Genomic DNA, 23,396 nt, shown 5'->3' with positions numbered 1-23,396 from the left:
TGTCTTGTTATGCTCTAGGCGTAGCATAAGCGGCTTCCTTGTGGTACACTTGATAAAGGAAGGTTCAGACGTGGAGATAACTTCAACACGTTTATTAAACTATTTACACTTCTCCTACTCGGGTTCGCCACTACTGTTAATCCTTCTATAGCTACTCAGACTGACTAACCAGTCTGCTACAATCCACGTGGTGGGTGTAATATTGAATCAACCCTGTGTCTCTACTCACTGACTGTCTCCACTGGAAAGAGGAAGATCATGTGTGTTGTGTCCTTTATATATGGGTTGGTGTAATGCCCTCCTGTGGTCGTGTCACCTCTTGTGTGTATCGTGAATGCCCATTGGTCGTGTCCTATCTAACTGTTCTATTGGCTGAGTGTCTGTGTGTCATGTCTCTGGTGCTCCCTCTAATGTCTTAGCTAGTCTACATGTATTTACATTAACCCCTTGTGTCTTTACAGCGATGCATATCGCCACAGCAACATCTCGCGAGATCATGATAGATCTCACGAGGTGTTGCAAGCTTGTAGATCCCGGGAGTGGGGTCTCCCGGCTTCTATCAGCCATATTGTGCTCCAGCGTGCTGCTTTTTGGGTGCAATGTGGCCATTCGATCGCGCCCAGTATTCATTTCAAGTCAAGGAGAGTGTCACACTATTTGAACCACAGCAGAAGGAACTGGTAAAAAGCAGCCAGTGTAATTTTAGGAAATTTGCTTCAATTTGAACCCAACTCTTTGTGTGTCAGGCATGCTCGCCCTCACCCCCTCAACATACCCTTTGGGCAGAATCCTGTGCCATGGCACGTTTGGTAGTGGAGGGGAGCATGTAATCAGGCGGGACGATGGTGGGTGGGAATCCTGCCACCTTCCTACTTCCAACTCGATTATGTCCGTCTATGGGCAGCCTTCCCACCCTGCTGCCAATTCCCGTAAGTGGGCAATCAATGCCAACTTATCATCAAAGTCAGGGCCAAAATGCATAGGCGGTCCTGTGTATCTGTGCCACAATTTATAGGGCATCCTATGTATCTATGTCACAATTTATAGGGCATTGGTAAGCCTTCTCCCAGTCCAGGGAGGTGAAGGGCTTGTCAGTCATGTGTCATTCATGTCCAACATGGCCAGTCCCTCAGACACTTCAGTCCTGGGCATTGACGGTTTGAAACTGGGACGCAGATGGTACAGTCACAATCAGTAGAGGCATCTGTAGTCTGTAGATGAAGGTCTGAGTACAGCAGGGTGTGGGGGCATCGATAGTCTTTTGTGGGGAGGGGGTGTGTCTCTGTAGGTCACAGTATAATGGGCCTCCAGATTGTGGTGTATCAGATCTACGTGGAACATTGGGCCATCAACCTCAAATGGGAGGACAGAGATATCAACAACAATAATGATGAGATCAAGGATTAGAGGAAGATTGAAAGGAGAGTGATTGGAGAGAGGAGAAATTGGAATTGAGTAGACATTCTTGAAGTCACCTGGGTGGATGGCCTTGGGAATCCAGCTGATGTTCCTCCTTCCTGTGGGTTACCGCTGAAAACGGATGATCTGGCGTGGAAACCCATCATGCTGGTTGGTGGAAAACATTCCACTTTTCATGCCCACCACTGCACTTAGTGTCCAGAGTGGAGAATTCTGCCCTTTGTTTCCAATTTATTATAAAATTACAATAGATCTAAATGGTGGCACTGTGGTTAGCACTGCTACGTCACAGACCAGAGACCCGGGTTCAATTCCTGCCTCGGGTGACTTGTGTGGAATTTCCACATTCTCCCCATGGCTGCGTGGGTTTCCCACGGGTGCTCCGGTTTCCTCCCATAGACCAAAGATGTGAGAGTTAGGTGGATTGGCCATGCTAAAATTTCCCTTAGTGCCCAAAGATGTACTGGTTAGGTGGGGCTTCGGGGATAGGGCAAGGGAGTGGAATGCTCTATTCAGAGGGTCAGTGCAGCCTTAATGGGCCAAATGGTGTCCTTCTGCATTGTCGGGATTCTATGAATTCTATTCTATGGTTAGTCTAGACAGATGTAGAATGGAAGCACAGGAAATACACACATATATATATATATATAATGTACAGCATATTTAAAGTACGCAATCATTGTTTCATTTTTGTTGTCCATAATACACCATGGAATATCAACTCTTATCATATAGTAACACGGTCAGCCCCTGTACAAATAGATTTGTTCATGAAAGCATAAAATGTGTTTAAAATGATAAGAAAACAGTAAAATACCCAATGCGACTCTCGTATCAAACATAGCAGGATTTAAACAGACCATAGATTGTTCTGATTGTCATGGTCAATAATGTTCTCTTGTGGAAGAACGCATTGGTACCAACAGTTCATGCGTTTCTATGATGGACATATTCCAATGAACACATTCAACTCATACAAATGTATACCTTAAAGACTGTGAGCAGCTACCATACATGCCAAAAGATTGGACATTTAATTCCTACTCTGTGCTGAGTTAACTGATCTCAACCAAAACCATGCAAAGGAAACTGCGCATATATATCCGTGGGATGAGGCAGGATCAAGCTTGTTTGGTGTCATGATATTCAAACACACACATCATGATAGACACACCAACAGACAAATCAGAACACACAACACCACAACCAATAACAGACAAGGACAGGGACAGTATAAAAGGACAAACGCGACACCTGGTGGCCAGTATTAGCTGGAGACCAGGACAAGGACAGACCTGTTACACTACACACTCAGGGAGACACAACGTGCAGAGTATTCAGACCGAATTGTATATAGAAGTTGAAATAAAATAGAGTTGTACCAAATACAACTGTGTTGGTTCATCTGTGCATCAGAGCACCCAACACCACATTTGGGACACTCAATAGAGACACATAGACTGTAAGCATTCTTTATCTGGGTCTCACATGAAGAATAGCCACTTGAAGATAAACTATTAACATCAATGCAAGCCTAACCCAGCAAGAGTCAGTACCTTCAAGATAAAATGGGAGAAACTGGCAACAAAGAATGAAAATGTCCACATTTTATTTTTAAAGTAGACTTTTTATTCCAGTTAAAGTTATCCATACAGCCTGAGAAAAGAATATCAGCGATCTCGAGTCCGAAGACAAATCCCACCTCCCAGAAACACCCGCCAAGTGTGCGCTCGAAGATGCAGCTCTAGGATCGGGCTCATCTGCTATGCAAGGACCCACAGAACCCATAACCTGTAACACGGAGTTTCGTAGGTGGACAACGATACTTGTTAGCGAGTGATCGTCAAAGAAGAAGAAGAAGAAGAACCATAGTTAGCCTGCAGCAGCTTTTTAAAATAATGGGAGAATGCTGTCAATTCTGAAATATTCTTCTGTTCCAGCACACATTCAAAATCCATGTTCTAATTCAGTTTATATGTGTGGAAACCAGTTGTGAGAGCTATGGAGATATAGGAAGGCTAAAATAGATGTTCAGTGTAAAGAGTTAACAAGTAAACATGAGTCGTAAAGAAGTAGCTTTTAAAAACTATTTATTTTACTTACGTTGTTATCTCAGTTAAAAGAACGCGAGAGGAATGGGGAATCAAACATGTACATCGATAGGGCGGCATGTGGCGCAATGGATAGCACTGCGACTGCGGCGCTGAGGACCCAGGTTCGAATCCCGGCCCTGGGTCACTGTCTGTGTGGAGTTTGTACATTCTCCCCATGTCTGCGTGGGTTTCACCCCCACAACCCAAAGATGGGCAGATTAGGTGGGTTGGCCACGCTAAATTGCCCCTTAATTGTAAAAAAAAATAATTGGGTACTCTAAATTTATTTTGAAAAACATGTACGTTGATAAGCCATTTTACTGCCATTGTGCTTTTATCAAATTTCTCAAAATATGTCCTTTATTTCAGTCTCATCGGATTCACATGTGGGTTTCCATTGCAGGCCAGCAAGCATGTCTGACGAAGATTTTTCTTTGTAGTTTTTGACATTTGAAAGCGTGGTAAGCAATTCACTGCTGAGGCTGATGAAATCAAAACAAGCCAACAACAAAATCATATCAGTCAGCATTTCTGTATTGATAGTGTCGTGTTGGGTGCTCTGCTACACAGACGAACCAACACGGTTGCGGATGGTACAACTCAGTTTTATTACTAACAATATTTACAATGGTAAACTGGTTGCTGTGGTTTGTTCATTACCCTTGAATCTGTGAACCTATCCCTAACACTATCTTGGAGTGGCACTCAGCAGATGGTGGATGTCTGAGTGGCTTGCTGTGAGCTCTGTGCCCTGAGCTGTCTCCTGCTAGAATGCACGGGAAGTGTCGTGTTCCCCGTTATATAGTGTGTATGCCCTTGGCTGTGGTGTTGTGTGTATTGATTGGTCCGTTGATCTGTCCATCAGTATGTGTGCATGTTTGCACCCTGATGTTTACCTGAATATCATGGCAGATAGAGAGTGTCAAACTGATTGAAGCATTTGTGCATTGCCCAGCCTGCCGAGAATGATTATAAATGAGTAAGAACGGATTGGTGTTCCCAATAGTTCACTCTGTTCACCCAGAGTTGGTTGAAGGTAGGAGTGCCTCAATGGTCTCAGTACTCTGGTGCTGTGGAAGAGGAGATCAGCCAAGGTTTGCAGGCCTGATTTCTGCCTGCTGACCATTGCTAGAAGTAAAAGTGCATCAACATTGGGTCCGAATGGGGTCAGGCTTGTTTGTGATGCTTCCCACACTCGATTAGTAAACCAACAATATGTTATGAATAATGGTCTTTTAGGTGATGGATGACAGGCACCCCTGAAACAAAACCCAAATGAGGGAGGAGGAAGAAAAGTCGGGAGCAAAAGAGAATTTAGACCCTTTCTATTATTATTTTTTAATTTTTTTAAATATAATTTTAAAGTACCCAATTATTTTTTTCCAATTAAGGGGCACTTTAGCGTGGCCGATCCACCTGCCCTGCACATCTTTGGGTTGAGGGGATTGAGACCGACACAGACACAGGGAGAATGTGCAAACTCCACACGGACAGTGATCCGGGGTCGGGATCAAACCCGGGTCTTCGGCGTCCTGAGGCAGCAGTGCTAACCACTGCGCCACCATAAAATGAAAAGCTGGAAGCCTGAGTGACCAATACCCCCAGTACAACAGCTGGAATGGAATGGAAAGAGTGCATAAACGGAGGAGATTCGTTGGGGGTGGGGGGGGGGGGGGGGGGCATGGCCTCCTCTTGCTTCCTCTGCTCTTATGTTCAATCATTCATATTACATTAGGAAAGAAACAAGGTGGGATTGATTTGAACGAAATGTCACTTGAAGCAAAACAAATGAGTATATTCCCATCAATCACTTAACTGCTGCAGTAATATATTTTACTGACCTTTTCCTCTTTGCGCCACTGGTGATCTCACTGTTGAGGGGAATGTGAGCTTATGATATGTGATGCGGATTTGATTGAGTTGAATGGCGGGTGGGGGCACAGAATACGGCACCATTGTATACAGCTCGAAAGTTGATTCTATGCCGTTTCTGAATTAAGTGCAGCCTCCTCAACAAGTAAAAGCAGAGAAACTGATGCTTCTTTCTTTGAAAGATAAAATGCAGGATATAGTGGTTCAGTGAATGAAGAGTCGAACTTATGTATCAAAGTCATAGTGTCATTCACACCATAAAACGATAGGATCCCACTTTGATAATCTAGGTACACCCCTATCCTGCTGAATCTCATAGCCTTCCCCTCCACTTCCACATCACCGTGATGAACCAAGAACTCTCTGCCCGTCCACTGGGTGCACCAGGAGAAATCATTCCCCGTGATGCAGCCATTGCTCTTGGTTCCTTTTCTATCAATGCTTTTGCACGTCATACCAACGTGAGCCCCCTCTCCACGGATCTCCGCCTCCCAGTAGCACCGGCCCATGTAAAAACTCTCTGCGCACAGCACTTGCCGCCAGTGTTCAAACCTTTCAGGGTGATCGGGGTACGTTTGCCGCCAGGGTGACGTGTTGGTCACCTTCCGATTGTCATTGACCAGGCGAAGGTACTTGTGGGCCGTATTTGGGTCAAACGCCAGCGTAGCAGCATCTGAAAATAATGACCGATACGTAAGCAAAGTGGAATGAAAGCCTGTGAATTCACGTTCGCAAAGCAAATCTGAATTGAATTACACATTGAAGAAATATTTTGCCCACATTAGCTAAATATTTTGAAGGTAGCTGTAACAATTTCAGATGTCTATTTAACATTTTTCTTCTACAGGCCTCAAGCTTTCCCAGATCAGTTAAAACTTTGATTAAATCCCGTAGCAAACTCCCTCTTTCTATGTAATTCCAAAATTTCCTTCACTCAAACCTCAGCAGGGAGACCCTCTATGGCATTAGTGTGTCATTTCCACTCCAGTATCGGCCATCCCCAGAAGACGGGTTTCAATTCTGGGCCAGTTCTAATGAAAGGTCATTGAAAACTTGACAGGAATTTTAGCCCCAGAGGGTCAGAAGATCCGTCTGAAAATTAACCCCGCCCGCCGTCCAATGTACCAGCACCTTCCGCCCTGGGGCCATCTTCCCAGTGGCGGGATGGAATTTTCCAGTCAACAACCAGGAGACCTCCCTGCAGCACACATGGGAGTCAGCGCTGAAACCCTACCCTCCCCACCTACCTGGATACAACTTCAGCCATCCGCTACAATGATGGCCCAGATTCTGGAACTATTTTTTTCATTCTTTAATGGGGTGCAGATGTCACTGAATGGGCCGGCATTTATTGCCTATTCCTAATTTCCCTTGAACTGAGTGGCTTGCTGGGCTATTTCAGAGGGTGATTAAGAGTCAATCACATTGTTGTGGGTCTGGAGTCATATGAAGGCCAGACTGGATAAGGATGGCAGACTTCCTTCCCTAAAGGACCTTAGTGAACCAGATGGTTGATTTTACAACAATCGACAATGGTTTCACCATTAGATTTTTAATCCCAGATTTTTAGTGAATTTAATGCCACCATCTGAAGTGGTGGATTTCATACCCCGATCCCCAGAACATTACTAGTCCAGTGGTATTACCATGATGACATTGCTTCCCCAATGAAGTGAAGGTGCCCTCTCTCGTTCCGACCTAAAAAGGCAGCCTGCTGCTTCTTCAGGGCTGGAGGATGTCCCATTGGGCCTCCAGCTTCCAGAGCCCATCCACTCTCCATTGGACGACAGGCCTGTTCTTTGGCCACTAATTGTCAGAATCGAGGAGAATCACACCAAGGTGACTGAACCCTCCACAGTGTGAGCTTGTGACCCCCATTTGACTATAATGGAGGCATCCTGACCTCAGAGAGCAAAAGCTTGTCCATTAGCTCTGTTTTTCTCTATCCACTGATGCTGAGAAGGCTGCTGAGTATTTTCAGCATTTTCTATTTTTATTTCAGATTTCCAGCATCTAGAAACAGCATTTTGAGATTGGGACCATTTCCAGCCCTTAGCTCATGGCCATTCAGTCTGAGAATCCATTGCTGAAACAGATGCCTTGTGGTACATACGAGAGAAAAAAGGTGAGACAGAGAAATGCCATTGGCTAGAATAGACTCAAACTCAAGTCCTAGATTATCAGAAAACATTCTAAAGTTTGACGTTGCATATAATGCCTGATGCTGCTGGCCCTAGTTTACAAATAACCTTTTTAAAAAAATTATTTTTTCTTTTTCCCAATTAACGGGCAATTTAATGTGGCCAATCCACCTACCCTACACATCTTTTGGGTTGTGGGGGCTGTGGTAGTCACCACTGTAGTATTATATTGTATATACTGTACTGCATACGAGGGTATTACGGGACGGCCCCTGTACTACAGGTACGGGGGTAGATCCCTGCCTGCTGGCTCCGCCCAATAGGCGGAGTATAAATGTGTGTGCTCTCTGAACTGCAGTCATTTCGTCAGCAGCTGTAGGAGGCCACACATCTCTGTGTAATAAAGCCTTGATTACTCTCTACTCTCGTCTCGTCGTAATTGATAGTGCATCAGTTTATTACACTGAGATTTTACAAAGATGGATCTCCGCATCAAGCCGGATCGCCTGCAGCTGCATCCTCAAGCAGACAACGTCAAAAAGGACTTTGCACATTGGTTAGCTTGCTTTGAAGCATACATCGGATCTGCGACAGACCCAATACCAGAAGCACAGAAGCTCCAGATTCTGTACACGTGGCTGAGCTCCGATGTCTTTCCCCTCATCCAGGACGTGCCTACCAACGCAGAGGCCATGGCGCTACTAAAGGAGAACTAAGCTCAGCAGACTTACAAGATCTACGCCAGGCACCTCCTGTCCACACGGCATCAACTCCCGTGAGTCTGTGGAAGATTTCTGGCGTGCCCTGCTCGCCCTGGTGAGAGACTGTGATTGCCCAGCCGTTTCGGCCGCTGAACATTCCAACCTGCTAATGAGAGACACGTTCATTACGGGCATAGGGTCGGCCTACATCCGCCAGCGCCTCTTAGAAGGGGCTATGCTTGACCTCGCGGCGATTAAGAAACTAGCGCTCTCACTCACAGTCGCCTCACGCAACGTACAGGCGTATGCCCCCGACCGCACGGCCCATCCCTCCTGGGCATCGTGGACCCCGCCAGCGGCCACCCCATCGTGGACCCCATCAGCGACCGCCCCCAGCCAACCCCATGCCTGCGCTGCACAGCAGCCAACCAACCCCGGGGGACCCAAGTGCTACTTCTGCGGACAGACAAAACATCCCCGGCAGCGCTGCCCGGCACGGAGCCCGCTTTGCAAGGGCTGCGGCAAGAAAGGACATTTCACTGCAGTGTGTCAAGCCCGCTCAATCGCCGCTTTTGTCCCTGCACCCCCGCATGCGGCCAGTGGGCACCGCCATCTTCCTCGCCTCAGACCACGTGCGACCCGTGGGCGCTGCCATCTTGCTTGCCTCACCATCCAGGGCGTAGAGTTCAGCGGCTTCCAGCTCTACATCCTCTCCAACCTCTGTGCTGCCTTGCTACTCGGCCTGGACTTCCTGTGCAACCTCCAGAGCCTAACCCTGAAATTTGGCGGGTCCCTACCACCCCTTAATGTATGCGGCCTCACAACCCTTAAGGTCGACCCGCCTTCTCTATTTGTAAACCTCACCCCGGATTGCAAACCCGTCGCCACCAGGAGCAGACGGTACAGCGCCCAGGACAGGACCTTCATCAGGTCTGAGGTCCAGCAGCTGCTGGGGGAAGGTATCATCGAGGCCAGCAACAGCCCCTGGAGAGCCCAAGTGGTAGTGGTCAAAACGGGAGAGAAACACAGAATGGTCGTGGAGTACAGCCAGACCATCAATAGGTACATGCAGCCCGACGCGTACCCCCTCCCATGCATATCTGATATGGTCAATCAGATTGCACAGTACCGGATCTTCTCGACAGTGGACCTGAAATCTGCCTACCACCAGCTCCCCATTTGCAAGGCGGACCGCCCGTACACCACGTTTGAAGCGGACGGCCGCTTTACCATTTCCTTAGGGTTCGCTTCGGCGTCACTAACGGGGTCTCGGTCTTCCAACGGGAGATGGACCGAATGGTTGACCGGTACGGACTGTGGGCCACTTTCCCGTACCTGGATAACGTCACCATCTGCGGCCATGACCAGCAGGACCACGACGCTAACCTTTCCAAATTTCTCAACAGTGCCAATCTCCTCAACCTAACCTACAACAAGGAGAAGTGTGTGTTCAGCATGAACCGATTAGCCATCCTCGGCTATGTGGTTCAGAACGGAGTTCTAGGGCCCGACCCTGATTGCATGCGTCCCCTCATGGATCTCCCCCTTTCCCACTGCTCCAAGGCCCTCGAATGATGCCTGGGGTTCTTTTCGTACTACGCCCAGTGGGTCCCTAACTATGCGGACAAGGCCCGCCCACTCATCCACTCCACTGGTTTCCCACTAACGGCCGAGGCTCACCAGGCCTTCAACCATATCAAGGCCGACATCACCAATACCGCGATGCACGCGGTCGACGAGACGCTCCCCTTCCATGTTGAGAGCGATGCTTCAGACGTCGCTCTGGCCGCCACCCTCAACCAGGCAGGCAGGCCCATGGCATTCTTTTCCCGCACCCTCCATGCCTCCGAAATTCAGCACTCCTCCGTCGAAAAGGAGGCCCAAGCTATCGTTGAAGTTGTGCGGCACTGGAGGCATTACCTGGCCGGCAGGAGATTCACTCTCCTCACAGACCAATGGTCGGTTGCCTTCATGTTTAACAACACACAGTGGGGTAAGATCAAAAATGAAACAATCTTGCGATGGAGGATAAAGCTCTCCACGTTTAATTACGAGATTTTGTATCGCCCCAGTAAGCTCAACGAGCCCCCCGATGCCCTGTCCCGAGGTACATGTGCCAGCGCATAAGTGGACCGACTCTGGACCCTGCACGACAATCTCTGTCACCCAGGGGTCACCCGCTTTTATCACTTCATTAAGGCCCGCAATCTGCCCTATTCCATCGAGGAAATCAGGGCTGTCACCAGAGACTGCCAGGTCTGCACGGAGTGTAAACCGCACTTCTACCAGCCAGACCGTGCGTGCCTGATGAAGGCCTCCTGCCCCTTTGAACGCCTCAGCGTGGATTTCAAAGGGCCCTACCCTCCACCGACCACAACACTTATTTTCTCAATGTGGTCGACGAATATTCCAGATTCCCCTTCGCCATCCCATGCCCCGATATGACGTCTGCCACCGTCATCAAAGCCGGGGATCCTCATTTATGAGTGATGAGCTGCGCCAGTACCTGCTCAACAGGGGCATTGCCTCAAGCAGGACAACCAGCTACAACCCCAGGGGAAACAGGCAGGTGGAGCGGGAGAATGGGACGGTCTGGAACGCCGTCCAGCTGGCCCTACGGTCCAGAAATCTCCTGGCCTCCCGCTGGCAGGAGGTCCTTCCCGACGCACCTCACTCCATTCGGTCGCTCCTGTGCACGGCGACTAACGAAACCCCCCCATGAACGTCTCTTGGCTTTCCCCAGGAAGTCCACCTCCGGGGTTTCGCTCCCAACGTCGCTGGCAGCTCCAGGACCCGTTCTCCTCCGCAAGCACGTGCGGCTCCACAAGGCGGACCCGTTGGTTGAGAGGGTACAGCTACTCCATGCAAACCCACAGTACGCCTACGTAGCGTACCCCGACGGCCGCCAAGACACAGTCTCCCTTAGGGACCTGGCACCAGCTAGGTCCCCACACACACCCCCTCTGCCCCAGCGCCACCCTCCCTTCCCCAAGTGCACCCTACCACAGCCCCCACTCCAGGACAATCCGTCCTCCCCTTGGTCCCACCCGGGGTGAAGAGGATGTCGACATGCTCCCAGAGTCACCGACGACCGAGCCGTCGCCTGACTCGCCACCAGCACTGCGGCGCTCTCAACGACGGATCAAGGCACCCGACCGTCTAAATTTGTAACCTTCTCTGAAATTTTAATGACAACCTGTATGTAAATAGTTTTCCACCATCCCCGCTGGATTCCTTTTTAACAGGGGGTGAATGTGGTAGTTACCACTTTTGTATTATATTGTATATACTGCACTGCATATGAGGGTATGACGGTATGGCCCCTGTACAACAGGTACGGGGGTAGATCCCTCCCTGCTGGCTCCACCCAGTAGGCAGAGTATAAATGTGTGTGCTCTCCGAACTGCACCCATTTCGGCAGCAGCTAGAGGAGGCCACACATCTCTGTGTAATAAAGCCTCGATTACTCTCTACTCTCGTCTCGTCGTAATTGATAGTGCATCAGGGATGAGACCCACGCAGGCACGGGGAAAACGTGCAAACTCCACACGGACAGTGACCCAGGACTGGGATTGAACCCGGGTCCTCGGCACAATTGGCAGCAGTGCTAACCACTGCGCCACCATGCTGCCCTGATTAACAAATAACCTCACACACTACATAAACTGAAGTAAAGATGGGGTGAATTTGCCGCCTCCGCAGCTGAGTGTTTCTCAGCAGCAAGCCGTCGCTGGCAGCGGGACTCTCCATTCCACCGCTGGCCAATGGGGTTTCCCATTGTAGCTAACCCACGCAACTAGCCAGGGATATACTGCGAGGTGAAGGGAGTGTCATAATATACACCAGTATATCATGGTGCAGACACACACTGATGGACACACAGTGGGACCAATCAACACACACAACACCGCAGCCAATCACCAGTTAGAGCACACGCACTATAAAGACAGGGGGCATCAGAGTTCCCGCTCATTCGAGCTGCAGCTAGCTAGGAGGGCAGAGCTCACAGCCTGCAACACAGACATTCACCATGTGCTGAGTGCATCGACTGGTTAGGACAAGGCAAAGGTCTTTAGTTAAAGCTAGTATCGTGCTAACCCACAGTCAGATTATGTTAAACAGTTAATGATTCAATAAAATAGTGTTGCACTATTTCAAGTGTTGGTGACCTGTATGTGTTCCACGGATCCAGAACACCCAACACATCAGGAAGATTCCCACCAGTGGAGAATTCACCCCAATATCTCAGCATCTAACATCACAAAGCAAAGATAACTCATTTTATCCTTTTAGACTTGATTGACAATGCAACGCACCAAGATGCATCATTGTTACAGATGTACACAGGTTGGTTGATTTAGTCAGAGTGCAGAACAAGAGGACACTAATACAGAAATAAAATACTGTGGATGCTGGGAATCTGAAATAAGAATAAAATAGCTGAAAATACTCAGGGGCAGCATCTGTGGAGAGAAATGGAGTTATCAACTGGTATTTTACAGTCCTTCTTGCTGCAGGACCAGAAATCCCTGCCTGGAGTCAATGGGCCAATGGCTAGTCCGTCAAAGTATCCATCCTGGGACGGTATGGTGGCGTAGAGGTTAGCACTTCTGCCTCATGGAGCCGAGGGCCTGGGTTCGATCCTGGCCCCAGGTCACTGTCTGTGTGGAGTTTGCACATTCTCCCATGTCTGCATGGGTCTCACCCCCACAACCCAGAAGATGTGCAGGGTAGGTGGATTGGCCACCTAATTGGAGAATTTTGTTTTCAAATGATCCATCCCACCCATGTCAATCCGCACCGCGGACGGGACTGGAAAATCCCAAACAATGTTTCCTTTTGAGATGGCCTTTCATCAGAACTGAACTGAAGGGCATGTTTTAAAGAAGCAATCCACAAAGTCAACTGGAAACCAAAGGGTTCTTTTAACCTAGAATTGCAAATACATAGGAACAAACTCCCGGGAAAATTTGCAGACTATGTTCCAACACTGTGAAAAATGGAATAGCGTAATACCCGATTGGTAATTGGACTTTTTCTCTGACCGATTCCTGTTGTATTTTCAGCACTTTGCATCCTTGGAAATACACAAACTCTGCTTCGCTCAGAACAATATACAGAAATCCCCAAACTATCCGAGGACCAACTATTCTGAAGCTATGTCAGCTTCAGTTGCTGTCTGCCTATTCATGATAACAAGCTATTTTTAAATTATTTAACAGGTGTGGGCGTAATTGGCTAGGCCTGCATTTTCTGCCCATCCCTAATTGCCCTTGAGAAGGTGATCTGCCTTCTTGAACCGCTGCAGTCCATATGGTGTAGGTACACCCACAGTGCTGTTCAGAAGGGAGTTCCAGGATTTTGATCCAGTGACAGTGAAGGAATGTGGCACCCATCAAGTTGGTGTTCCTTGGAGGAGATCTTGCATATGGCGGTGTTCCCATGCATCTGCTGCCCTTTTAATAATAAGAAGAACAAAGAACAAAGAAAAGTACAGCACAGGAACAGGCCCTTCAGCCCTCCAAGCCTGTGCCGACCATGCTGCCCGACTAAACTAAAATCTTCTACACTTCCTGGGTCCGTATCCCTCTATTCCCATCCTATTCATGTATTTGTCAAGATGCCCCTTAAATGTCACTATCGTCCCTGCTTCCACCACCTCCTCCGGCAGCGAATTCCAGGCACTGACTACCCTCTGTGTAAACACCTTGCCTCGTACATCTCCTCTAAACCATGCCCCTCGCACCTTAAACCTATGCCCCCCCAGTAATTGACCCCTCTACCCTGGGGAAAAGCCTCTGACTATCCACTCTGTCTATGCCCCTCATAATTTTGTAGACCTCTATCAGGTTGGCCCTCAACCTCCGTCGTTCCAGTGAGAACAAACCGAGTTTATTCAACCGCTCCTCATAGCTAATGCCGTTCATACCAGGCACATCCTGGTAAATCTCTTCTGCACCCTCTCTAAAGCCTCCACATCCTTCTGGTAGTGTGGCGACCAGAATTGAACACTATACTCCAAGTATGGCCTAACTAAGGTTCTATACAACTGCAACATGACTTGCCAATTCTTATACTCAATGCCTCGGCCAATGAAGGCAAGCATGCCGTATGCCTTCTTGACTACCTTCTCCACCTGTGTTGGCCCTTTCAGTGACCTGTGGACCTGTATACCTACATCTCTCTGACTGTCAATACTCTTGAGGGTTCTACCATTCACTGTATATTCCCTACCTGCTTTAGACCTTCCAAAATGCATTACCTCACATTTGTCCGGATTAAACTCCATCTGCCATCTCTCCACCCAAATCTCCAAACAATCTAAATCCTGCTGTATCCTCTGACAGTCCTCATCGCTATCTGCAATTCCACCAACCTTTGTGTCATCTGCAAGCTTACTAATCAGACCTGTTACATTTTCCTCCAAATCATTTATATATACTATGAACAGCAAAGGTCCCAGCACTGATCCCTGCGGAACACCACTGGTCACAACCCCCTAATCAGAAAAGCACCCTTCCATTGCTACTCTCTGCCTTCTATGACCTAGCCAGTTCTGTATCCATCTTGCCAGCTCACCCCTGATCCCATGTGACTTCACCTTTTGTACCAGTCTGCCATGAGGGACCTTGTCAAAGGCCTTACTGAAGTCCATATAGACAACATCCACTGCCCGACCTGCATCAATCATCTTTGTGACCTCTTTGAAAAACTCGATCAAGTTAGTGAGACACGACCTCCCCTTCACAAAACCATGCTGCCTCTCGCTAATTCGTCCATTTGCTTCCAAATGGGAGTAGATCCTGTCTCGAAGAATTCTCTCCAGTAATTTCCCTACCACTGACTTAAGGCTCACCGGCCTGTAGTTCCCTGGATTATCCTTGCTACCCTTCTTAAACAAAGGAACACCATTGGCTATTCTCCAGTCCTCCGGGTCATCACCTGAAGACAGTGAGGATCCAATGATTTCTGTCAAGGCCTCACTATTTCCTCTCTAGCCTCCTTCTGTATCCTGGGGTAGATCCCATCAGGCCCTGGGGGCTTATCTACCTTAATATTTTTCAAGACGCCCAACACCTTGTCTTTTTCGATCTCAATGTGACCCGGCTATCGACACACCCTTCTCCAGACTCAACATCCACCAATTCCTTCTCTTTGGTGAATACTGATGCAAAGTATTCATTTGGTACTCACCCATTTCCTCTGGCTCCACACATAGATTCCCCAATAATAATTGCTTATTGTCACAAGTAGGCTTCAATGACGTTACTGTGAAAAGCCCCTAGTTGCCACATTCTGGCACCTGTTCGGGGAGGATGGTCCCGGAATTGAACCCGCTGCTGGTCTTGTTCTGCATTGCAAGCCAGCTTTTTAGTCCACTGTGCTAAACCAGCCCCTTACACCTAACCAGTTTCAAAATAACTTTTGTTAACTCAGATTGTGGTGAATAGCCTAGCCCCTAATATTTTATGATCTTTTGAGAGGTGACTCACGTAGAAGGTAGCAAGCAATTGGATCAATTTTTCATTGAAAAAAAAGATATGGGTTAAGGCTTATCATGGAGGTGAAAAGTTATCAGATCAGATTCTACCCCAGGCCCAGATGCACAGTGCGCTGTATAGAATGAATAGACTTCCTCCATTCCAATATTCTCAGAACCAAGTTCAATCATTTTGGGCGTGGTTGTGGGAAATCAATCTTTCTCACAGTTCCAGTTTGCCAAGATTCATTTAGCAAGGCAACCCATTTAGTACAAAGCCAAGAAAACACCCCTTTAGATCCTGGCACATACACAGATACTGCTCCTTTCTCACTCGGTTTGGGTGACATCTCAGCCGCTATCAAGGGCCATATTGTCATGTGAGAGTACCTTTAAGAAATGGGTGTTTAAGAAATGTACCTTTAAGAAATGGGTGTTTATCAATGAAGTCAGAGTGTGAGCTGTCTGTCAGCTTTTTACTTTCATTTTAGGCTGTAATCTATCTGTTCAGCACAGGGCTAAATCGCTGGCTTTGAAAGCAGACCAAGGCAGGCCAGCAGCACGGTTCAATTCCCATACCAGCATCCCCGAACAGGTGCCAGAATGTGGTGACTAGCGGCTTTTCACAGTAACTTCATTTGAAGCCTACTTGTGACAATAAGCGATTTTCATTCCATTTTCATTTCATTTCATTTCATTTCTATTGGATTGGCTGAGTGAACTTAAAGACAGTGAGGGGTGAGCATATTGTGGTTGCTTTTCAGGTGTGGTGTTCCAGTTTAAGTGGGGAGTGTGTTGTGGACAATGGCTCTTTCAGAGGCTCTGAGGTTTTTGGGGGTGGAGACGGTCACACGCAGTACCTTACGGACAGAGACTAAAAGCAGACTGTTAAATTTGGCAAAAACATTGCAGTTAACATTACCTGACAAAATTAGAAAAGATGAGGTAATTATGGCGGTGGCTAGCATTTAAAGTTGCCTGAGATACAGTTTGACTCATTGGAAATGGCAAAAATTCAGTTACAACTTAAACAAATGGAACATGAGAAAGAATTAAAGCAGCTTGAATATGAAAGAGAGAGAGAGGAAAAAGAAAAGGAGAGAGAAGAAAGGAGAAGAGAAAGAATAGTCCTAGCAGAACAAAAAGAATGAGAAAGGGAAATGCAGATCAGGGAGAAAGATAAAGAGAGAGAGTTTGAACTTCAGAAAATGGCCATGAAACATGAAAGTCAGTTAAAATTGGCAGACGTAAAGGGAAAAGTACAGTTGGATGATCGTGTTGAGGATAGTGAGAAAGAGCGTCATAGTTGAAGGCTTGATGGGAATCTATTTAAATATGTCCAAGCATTGCCAAGGTTTGACGAGAAGGAGGTGGAAGCCTTTTTCATTTCATTTTGAGAAGGTAGCTAAACAAATGAAATGGCCACAGGACATGTGGGTATTACAGATTCAAACAAAGCTGGTAGATAGGGCTAGTGAAATGTTTGCATCACTACCGGAGGAGGTATCTGGGACGTATGAGGAGGTGAAAAAATCCATCTTAGGTGCATATGAACTAGTGCCTGAAGCCTAGAGACAAAGGTTTAGAAATTTAAGGAAATAATTTGGTCAAACATACATGGAGTTTGAAAGGATCAGAGTAATTTTGATAGGTGGATAAGGGCTTTGAAAATAGACCAAATGTATGAAGCTCTCAGAGAAATTATACTTTTGGAGGAGTTTAAAAATTCAATTCCTGATGTAGTGAGAACTCATGTGGAAAAGCAGAGGGTTAAAACTGTGAGGTTAGCAGCAGAAATGGCAGATGATTATGAATTAGTTCACGAATCAAAGATTGGTCTCCGACATCAGTTTCAGCCTGTGAGGGATAGAAACTGGGGACATGAGAAATACTCAAGTGGTAAAAGTCAAGGTGATCTGATGGGAGATAAGAAGGAGAGTGTACCTCAGATTTAAAAGGAAATCCAGGAGGGTGGAAAAGAAATTAAAAGTTGCAAATGTTTTCACTGTAATAAACTAGGCCATGTAAAGTCACAGTGTTCGTGGTTGAAGATCGCTGATATGGTAAAACAGGATAAGACAGTGGGGTTTGTTAAAGTGGGAAAGGAAAGCCCAAGTGAAGTGAAGGAGGTGCAAAAGATTGTACAGCCTGATCAAGAGGTGATTGATAAGAAGGTGCCAGATCTCTTTAAAGAATTTACTTGTGTGGGTAAAGTCTACTCGTGTGTATCAGGAGGAGCAGGTAAAGAAGTCACAATTTTAAGAGATACGGGAGCTAGTCAATCTTTAATGGTAAGAGATGAGGAGTTATGTAGTTTGGGAAGAATATTGCCAGAAAAGGTGGTAATATGTGGAATTCAGGGTGAGACGAGTAGTGTTCCATTATATAAGGTAAGGTTGGAAAGTCCAGTGAAAGTGGTGAAGTGGTAGTAGGAGTAATAGAGAAACTATATTGTCCAGGAATACAGTTTATCTTGGGTAATGATATAGCTGGATCGCAAGTGGGAGTGATGCCTACTGTGGTTGATAAGCCATTGGAAAATCAGTCAACTGAAGTGTTGAAGGACGAATATCCTGGGATTTTTCCGGATTGTGTAGTAACAAGGTTGCAAAGTCACAGGTTAAGACAAGAGGAGAAATCAAAATGTGAATGTGACATTAAAGTGCAATTATCAGAAAGATTTTTGATCAGATGGTTGATGAAGTTGGGGGATGAGGCGGATATTTTTAGTTCAGGAAAATTGGCGGAGTTACAACAAAAAGATGTAGAAATAAACCGGATGTATCAGAAAGCATACACAGAAGAGGAATCTGAGTGTATACCTAGTGTTATTACCGTAAAAGTGATGTCTTGATGAGAAAATGGAGACCTTTACATATGCAGGCGGATGTAAAGTGGGCAGAAGTTCATCAAGTAGTATTGCCGGTAGGGTATAGAAAGGAGATGTTGCGAGTTGCACATGAGGTACATATGGAAGGTCATTTGGGAATAAGGAAAACTCAAGCCAAAATCCAAAAACATTTTTATTGGCCTGGACTACATAAAGATGTAGTTAAATTTTGTCAATCATGTCACATGTGTCAAGTGATAGGGAAACCTCAAGCAGTGATAAATCCAGTGCCTGTAATACCCATTCCAGCATTTGAGGAACCTTTTACAAGGGTCCTCATTGATTGCGTAGGACCGCTTCCTAAAACGAAAAGTGGGAATCAATATCTTTTGACTATAATGGATGTGTCTACTAGGTTTCCAGAGGCCATTCCAGTACATAATATTACAGCTAAAAAGATTGTGGAGGAGTTATTTAAATTCTTGCTAGATATGGACTATCCACAGAAATACAATCGGAGCAAGGATCAAATTTTAGGTTATTAAAAGAAGTTATGGATAGCTTAGGAATAAAACAATTTAAATCAACTGCATACCATCCAGAATCGCAGGGAGTGTTAGAAAGGTGGCATCAGACATTAAAGACAATGTTGAGGGCTGATTGTCAAGATTATCCAGAGGATTGGGATAAAGGAATTCCATTCGTACTGTTTGCAATTAGGGATGCACCGAATGAGTCAACCACATTTAGTCCTTTTGAACTAATCTTTGGTCATGGGATAAGAGGACCACTTAAATTGATTAAGGAAAAATTGGTGAGTGAGAAATCGGAAATAACATTATTGGATTATGTGTCAAATTTTAGGGAACGATTAAATAGGGCAGGTGAATTGGCTAGACATCATTTAAGAGTTGCACAAAATGGGATGAAACAGGTAGCGGACAAGAAATCCAAAGTTCGTAGTTTTGGCAGTGGGGATAAAGTTTTATTGTTGTTACCAGTGGTAGGTGAACCATTAAAAGCTAGGTTTTGTGGACCTTATCAGATTGAAAGGAAATGAAGTGAGGTGAATTATGTGGTAAAAACGCCAGATTGAAGGAAAACTAACCGAGTGTGGCATGTGAATATGCTTTAGAGGTACATTGAAAGGGAAGGAGAGAAAAAGAAGGAGGTTTTAATGATTCTAATTCAAAGTGACGGACCAAATCCAGATGACTGTGAATTTGACATACCTCAACTTAAATTGGAAAACGAGGATTTTCTTAAAAATTGGGATAAATTGTTGAGTTACCTTCCAGAGGAAAAACGGACTGACCTGAAAGAGTTATTAAAACACATGGGCAAGTTTGTGGAAATAAATTGGGAAGTACTAAAATGGCTATACATGATGTAGATGTGGGAAATGCTGTTCCAATCAAACAACATCCATACAGACTTAACCCTTTAAAATTGGCACAGGTTAACAAAGAGATTGAGAGTATGCTTAAAAATGGCATAATTGAAGTGGGTTGCAGCCAATGGAGCTCACCCATAGTGATGGTACCTAAACCAGACGGTACCCAACGGTTGTGTGTGGACTATAGAAATGTTAATGCAGTTGTAAGAACGGACTCTTATCCTATCCCACGTTTGGAGGACTGCATTGAGAAAGTGGGACAATCAGCCTTTATTTCCAAACTGGATTTACTTAAAGGTTACTGGCAGGTACCTTTATCCGAAAGGGCGATGGAGATTTCAGCTTTTGAGACTCCAGATGGTATATACCAATTCAAAGTTATGCCATTTGGCCCCAGCCACATTTCAACGGTTAACTAACAAAGTCGTTTCAGGATTACCCAATTGTGCAGTTTACATCGACGATCTGGTAATTTTCATCCAGACATGGAAAGAACATTTAAAACATCTGATGGAGTTATTCGATCGACTTCAGGAGGCGGGTTTGGTGATAAACCTAGACAAAAGTGAATTTGGAAAAGGCCAAGTCACTTTCCTTGGCCATACAATTGGACAGGGTCGAATGGTCACACGGGATGTGAAACCAACAGTTGTTGAGGAGTTTCCGATACCCTCAAGACGAAGGGAAATAATGTGATTTCTTGGCATGAGTGGATTTGATCAAACATTTGTGCAAATGTTTTGTAGCGTGGTTGCTCCACTGATCGACTTGCTGAAGAAACGTCGAACATTTCAATGGACAGCGGAGTTTCATCAGGCATTTGACTGCCTGAAAGCTGTGATAACAAATGCTCATGTGTTGGAGAATTGCAAGGGACTCTGTGATCAGAGTGAACTAAAGTATCTGACTTGAAGGAGACATGCCGTGGCATAGAGGAATGGATGGATCGTGCAGAGACCTTCTTGTTCAATGAGACTGTCAATCGAGAAGGATTTCAGTTAGAGGAAGACGAATGAAAAAAAATGGATTATATAATTATACCTGTTTGCGTGTGTTGTTTTTTAAAATGAAAAAGTATATTTACTGTGTGCATTTCTTAAAGGATAGTGAAATGGTGAAAAATGAAACCATCTTGAAGTTGATGGGTTTTTTTTTTCTTGGGGGGGGGGTGTCATGTGAGACTACATTTAAGAAATTAGTGTTTCAGAAATGTACCTTTAAGAAATGGGTGTTCACCAGTGTTGTCAGAGTGTGGGTGGAGCTGGGCTGTCTGTCAGCTTTTTACTTTCATTTTAGGCTGTTTGCTGCAGGGTGTGTTTTAGTTTCATTTTCAGTGTTGGAGCTGAAGCCAGACAAATCAGGTGTACTGCTGTTCTCTCTGCCATGAAAAGACTATCTCTTGATCATTTGGTAAATTCAGAATTATAAATGTTCTCAGTAGTGAATGTAAACCTGATGTGCTTCTGTTAAAAGGTGTTTGGGAAGTTATTAAGGATTACTTAGTGTTGTATTCTTTGGGGGTTGTATTTGAATTGATGGTTGCTAAGATGTTCACTGTATGTTTTAAAAACGTTAATTTGAGTTCAAAGAATAAACATTGTTTTGCTTTAAATTTCTGCTGTACCACACCTGTAGAGTGGACCATGTGCTCCCTGTTCCACAATCTATTAAAAGTTGTGGGTCAGGTGAACTCCATGATACACGTTGGGGTTCCCTAAACCCTGGCCCATAACAATATATAATACAATAAGCGCAGAAAGCCATAAATGGGAGAGGGTAAGCAATTCAAATCAGCTGCTGTCATTTTTGGAGACTTCTGTATCTGTAAAGTATTGAGGATGCAAATCTAACCAGTTAATCTGCAACTGAGTCAAACAGAAGCTCTAAAATTATGAAAGATGAGTGCATTCATGATAAAGAAGACTTATTGGACAGGTACTTTGGAAGCATCCACCACAGACATCAGCGGGACTAGAAGATCCCGCCGGCGGCCACTGGTGAGCTGCCGGAAAACATGCGTCAGGGGGCCGGAGCGGAGGAAATGCCAGCCTCCATGACAGTCTTCAACAACCACGCTGAGGAAAGAACACTTCTTGGAAGCAGAAAATAAAAGCACAATTCAATGGAACAAATCTCTAAGTTCAAGTTAAAATTCTCACATTTCAGAAAGTCACTTCTTGTCTTTGGTTGCTTTTCTGTTAAGCAGTGTTTCAAAGAACAAATCACAGCCACTGTTGTCTTGAATCCTAGTTTCTCTTGTAAAAAGTAAAGAGAATAACAATTAATAATTCATACAGATCTTCTTTGAATAGTTAGTCGTACTTCATTATTTACCTCAGTATTTTCAAATATTACGTTGGATTTTTAAGGGCACAGTGTTCCCCTGTCATCCCCTCACCCACCAAAAGGTTGAACAGGAGCCCACCTATGAACCTGCCCTGTAATTATTTTGTGCTCACTGCAAGACTTAATTTGCTCACTGCAAGACTTCTGTCCCCATCTGGTGAGGAAATCCTGCCTTCTGCAGAGCTGCCAGCCAATCATATAGTCAGGGCAATCTGTCGTCCCATCAGTGCCATGTGCAAGTTGAGGCCACTCACCCCCACCCACATCTCCTGCCCTACCTGGGTAAAACAGCAGCAGGAGTGTGATGAGACACTTACCTGGCAATTAAGTGGCAGGAGGTTGGATAAATTCATATCCAGTGGTCACTTTAAAGGACAGAATTGTCAATATTTTAGGACATCTGTAGGCCAGTGCTTGCAATTGTTTGCTTTTCATCTGTGGACAAACCCAACAGATAATGCTGGGTGTGAGTTTTTGGCCCCAGCGAGATACCACCTCCACCTTGTGTCATCCTTCTCCTGCACCATTCACCTCATCAGCACATGGCATTCACAGTGGGTTCCTGCTTGACCTTCACTACAGGCATCATGATTGTCCTACCCACATCCTCAGGCCTCCCACCATCCCTTAATTGTCCTCCTCCAGGAGGATCAGGCATGATATTCCACCATCCACACGCTCTAGTTCGCAGTGCCAGGGCATGATCCTCTCCTCCCAGGGGTGTACTCACCAGTGCACCTGTGGTGGTTTCTGCTCACCAATGCACATCGTGAGGGTCCTGTCACGATTCACATCAACGTGAACAATTTAGCGTGAGGGGGACAATTTGACACCGGCATTTAAATTGATACAAATGGGGGTCCTGACTTTTAAAGTTGGGATTTCCATTACGTCATTGGCAGGGGACAGGTGGGGGTCGGGAGGGGGAGGGGGGTGAATAGGGGGAGAGGTGACAATTGCAAAGGAAAATCCAGCTGGCGTAAAAGCCGTTTTGGGACTCCCACAGTATCTCTGCCCCCTCCACTGTTCCTGCCTGCTGAAAACAGGAGTTGAAAATCTCCCCATTATTTATCAATGTATTACAGGATATCATTCAGCTTATTTGGTGGAAAGGAGAG

At 45.8% G+C, this 23,396-nt stretch overlaps 1 protein-coding gene across 1 annotated transcript in view; it reads right to left on the bottom strand.

Annotated features, from left to right (window-relative positions):
* Positions 1–5,190: 5,190 nt before the first annotated feature.
* Positions 5,191–23,396, bottom strand: part of LOC140395421 (tripartite motif-containing protein 16-like protein) — a 32,788-nt gene continuing 14,582 nt past the window's right edge. The window contains exons 5-6 of the mRNA XM_072483153.1: positions 22,092–22,187; positions 5,191–6,057 (exon numbers count right to left, since the gene is read on the bottom strand). Coding sequence (XP_072339254.1) covers positions 5,492–6,057; positions 22,092–22,187 — 662 coding nt within the window. The 3' untranslated portion in view covers positions 5,191–5,491. The remainder of the gene's footprint in view (positions 6,058–22,091; positions 22,188–23,396) is intronic.

Source organism: Scyliorhinus torazame, chromosome 18 (genome assembly GCF_047496885.1).
Source record: "Scyliorhinus torazame isolate Kashiwa2021f chromosome 18, sScyTor2.1, whole genome shotgun sequence".
NCBI lineage: Eukaryota > Metazoa > Chordata > Chondrichthyes > Carcharhiniformes > Scyliorhinidae > Scyliorhinus > Scyliorhinus torazame.
This window is presented reverse-complemented; position numbering and strand designations above follow the sequence as displayed.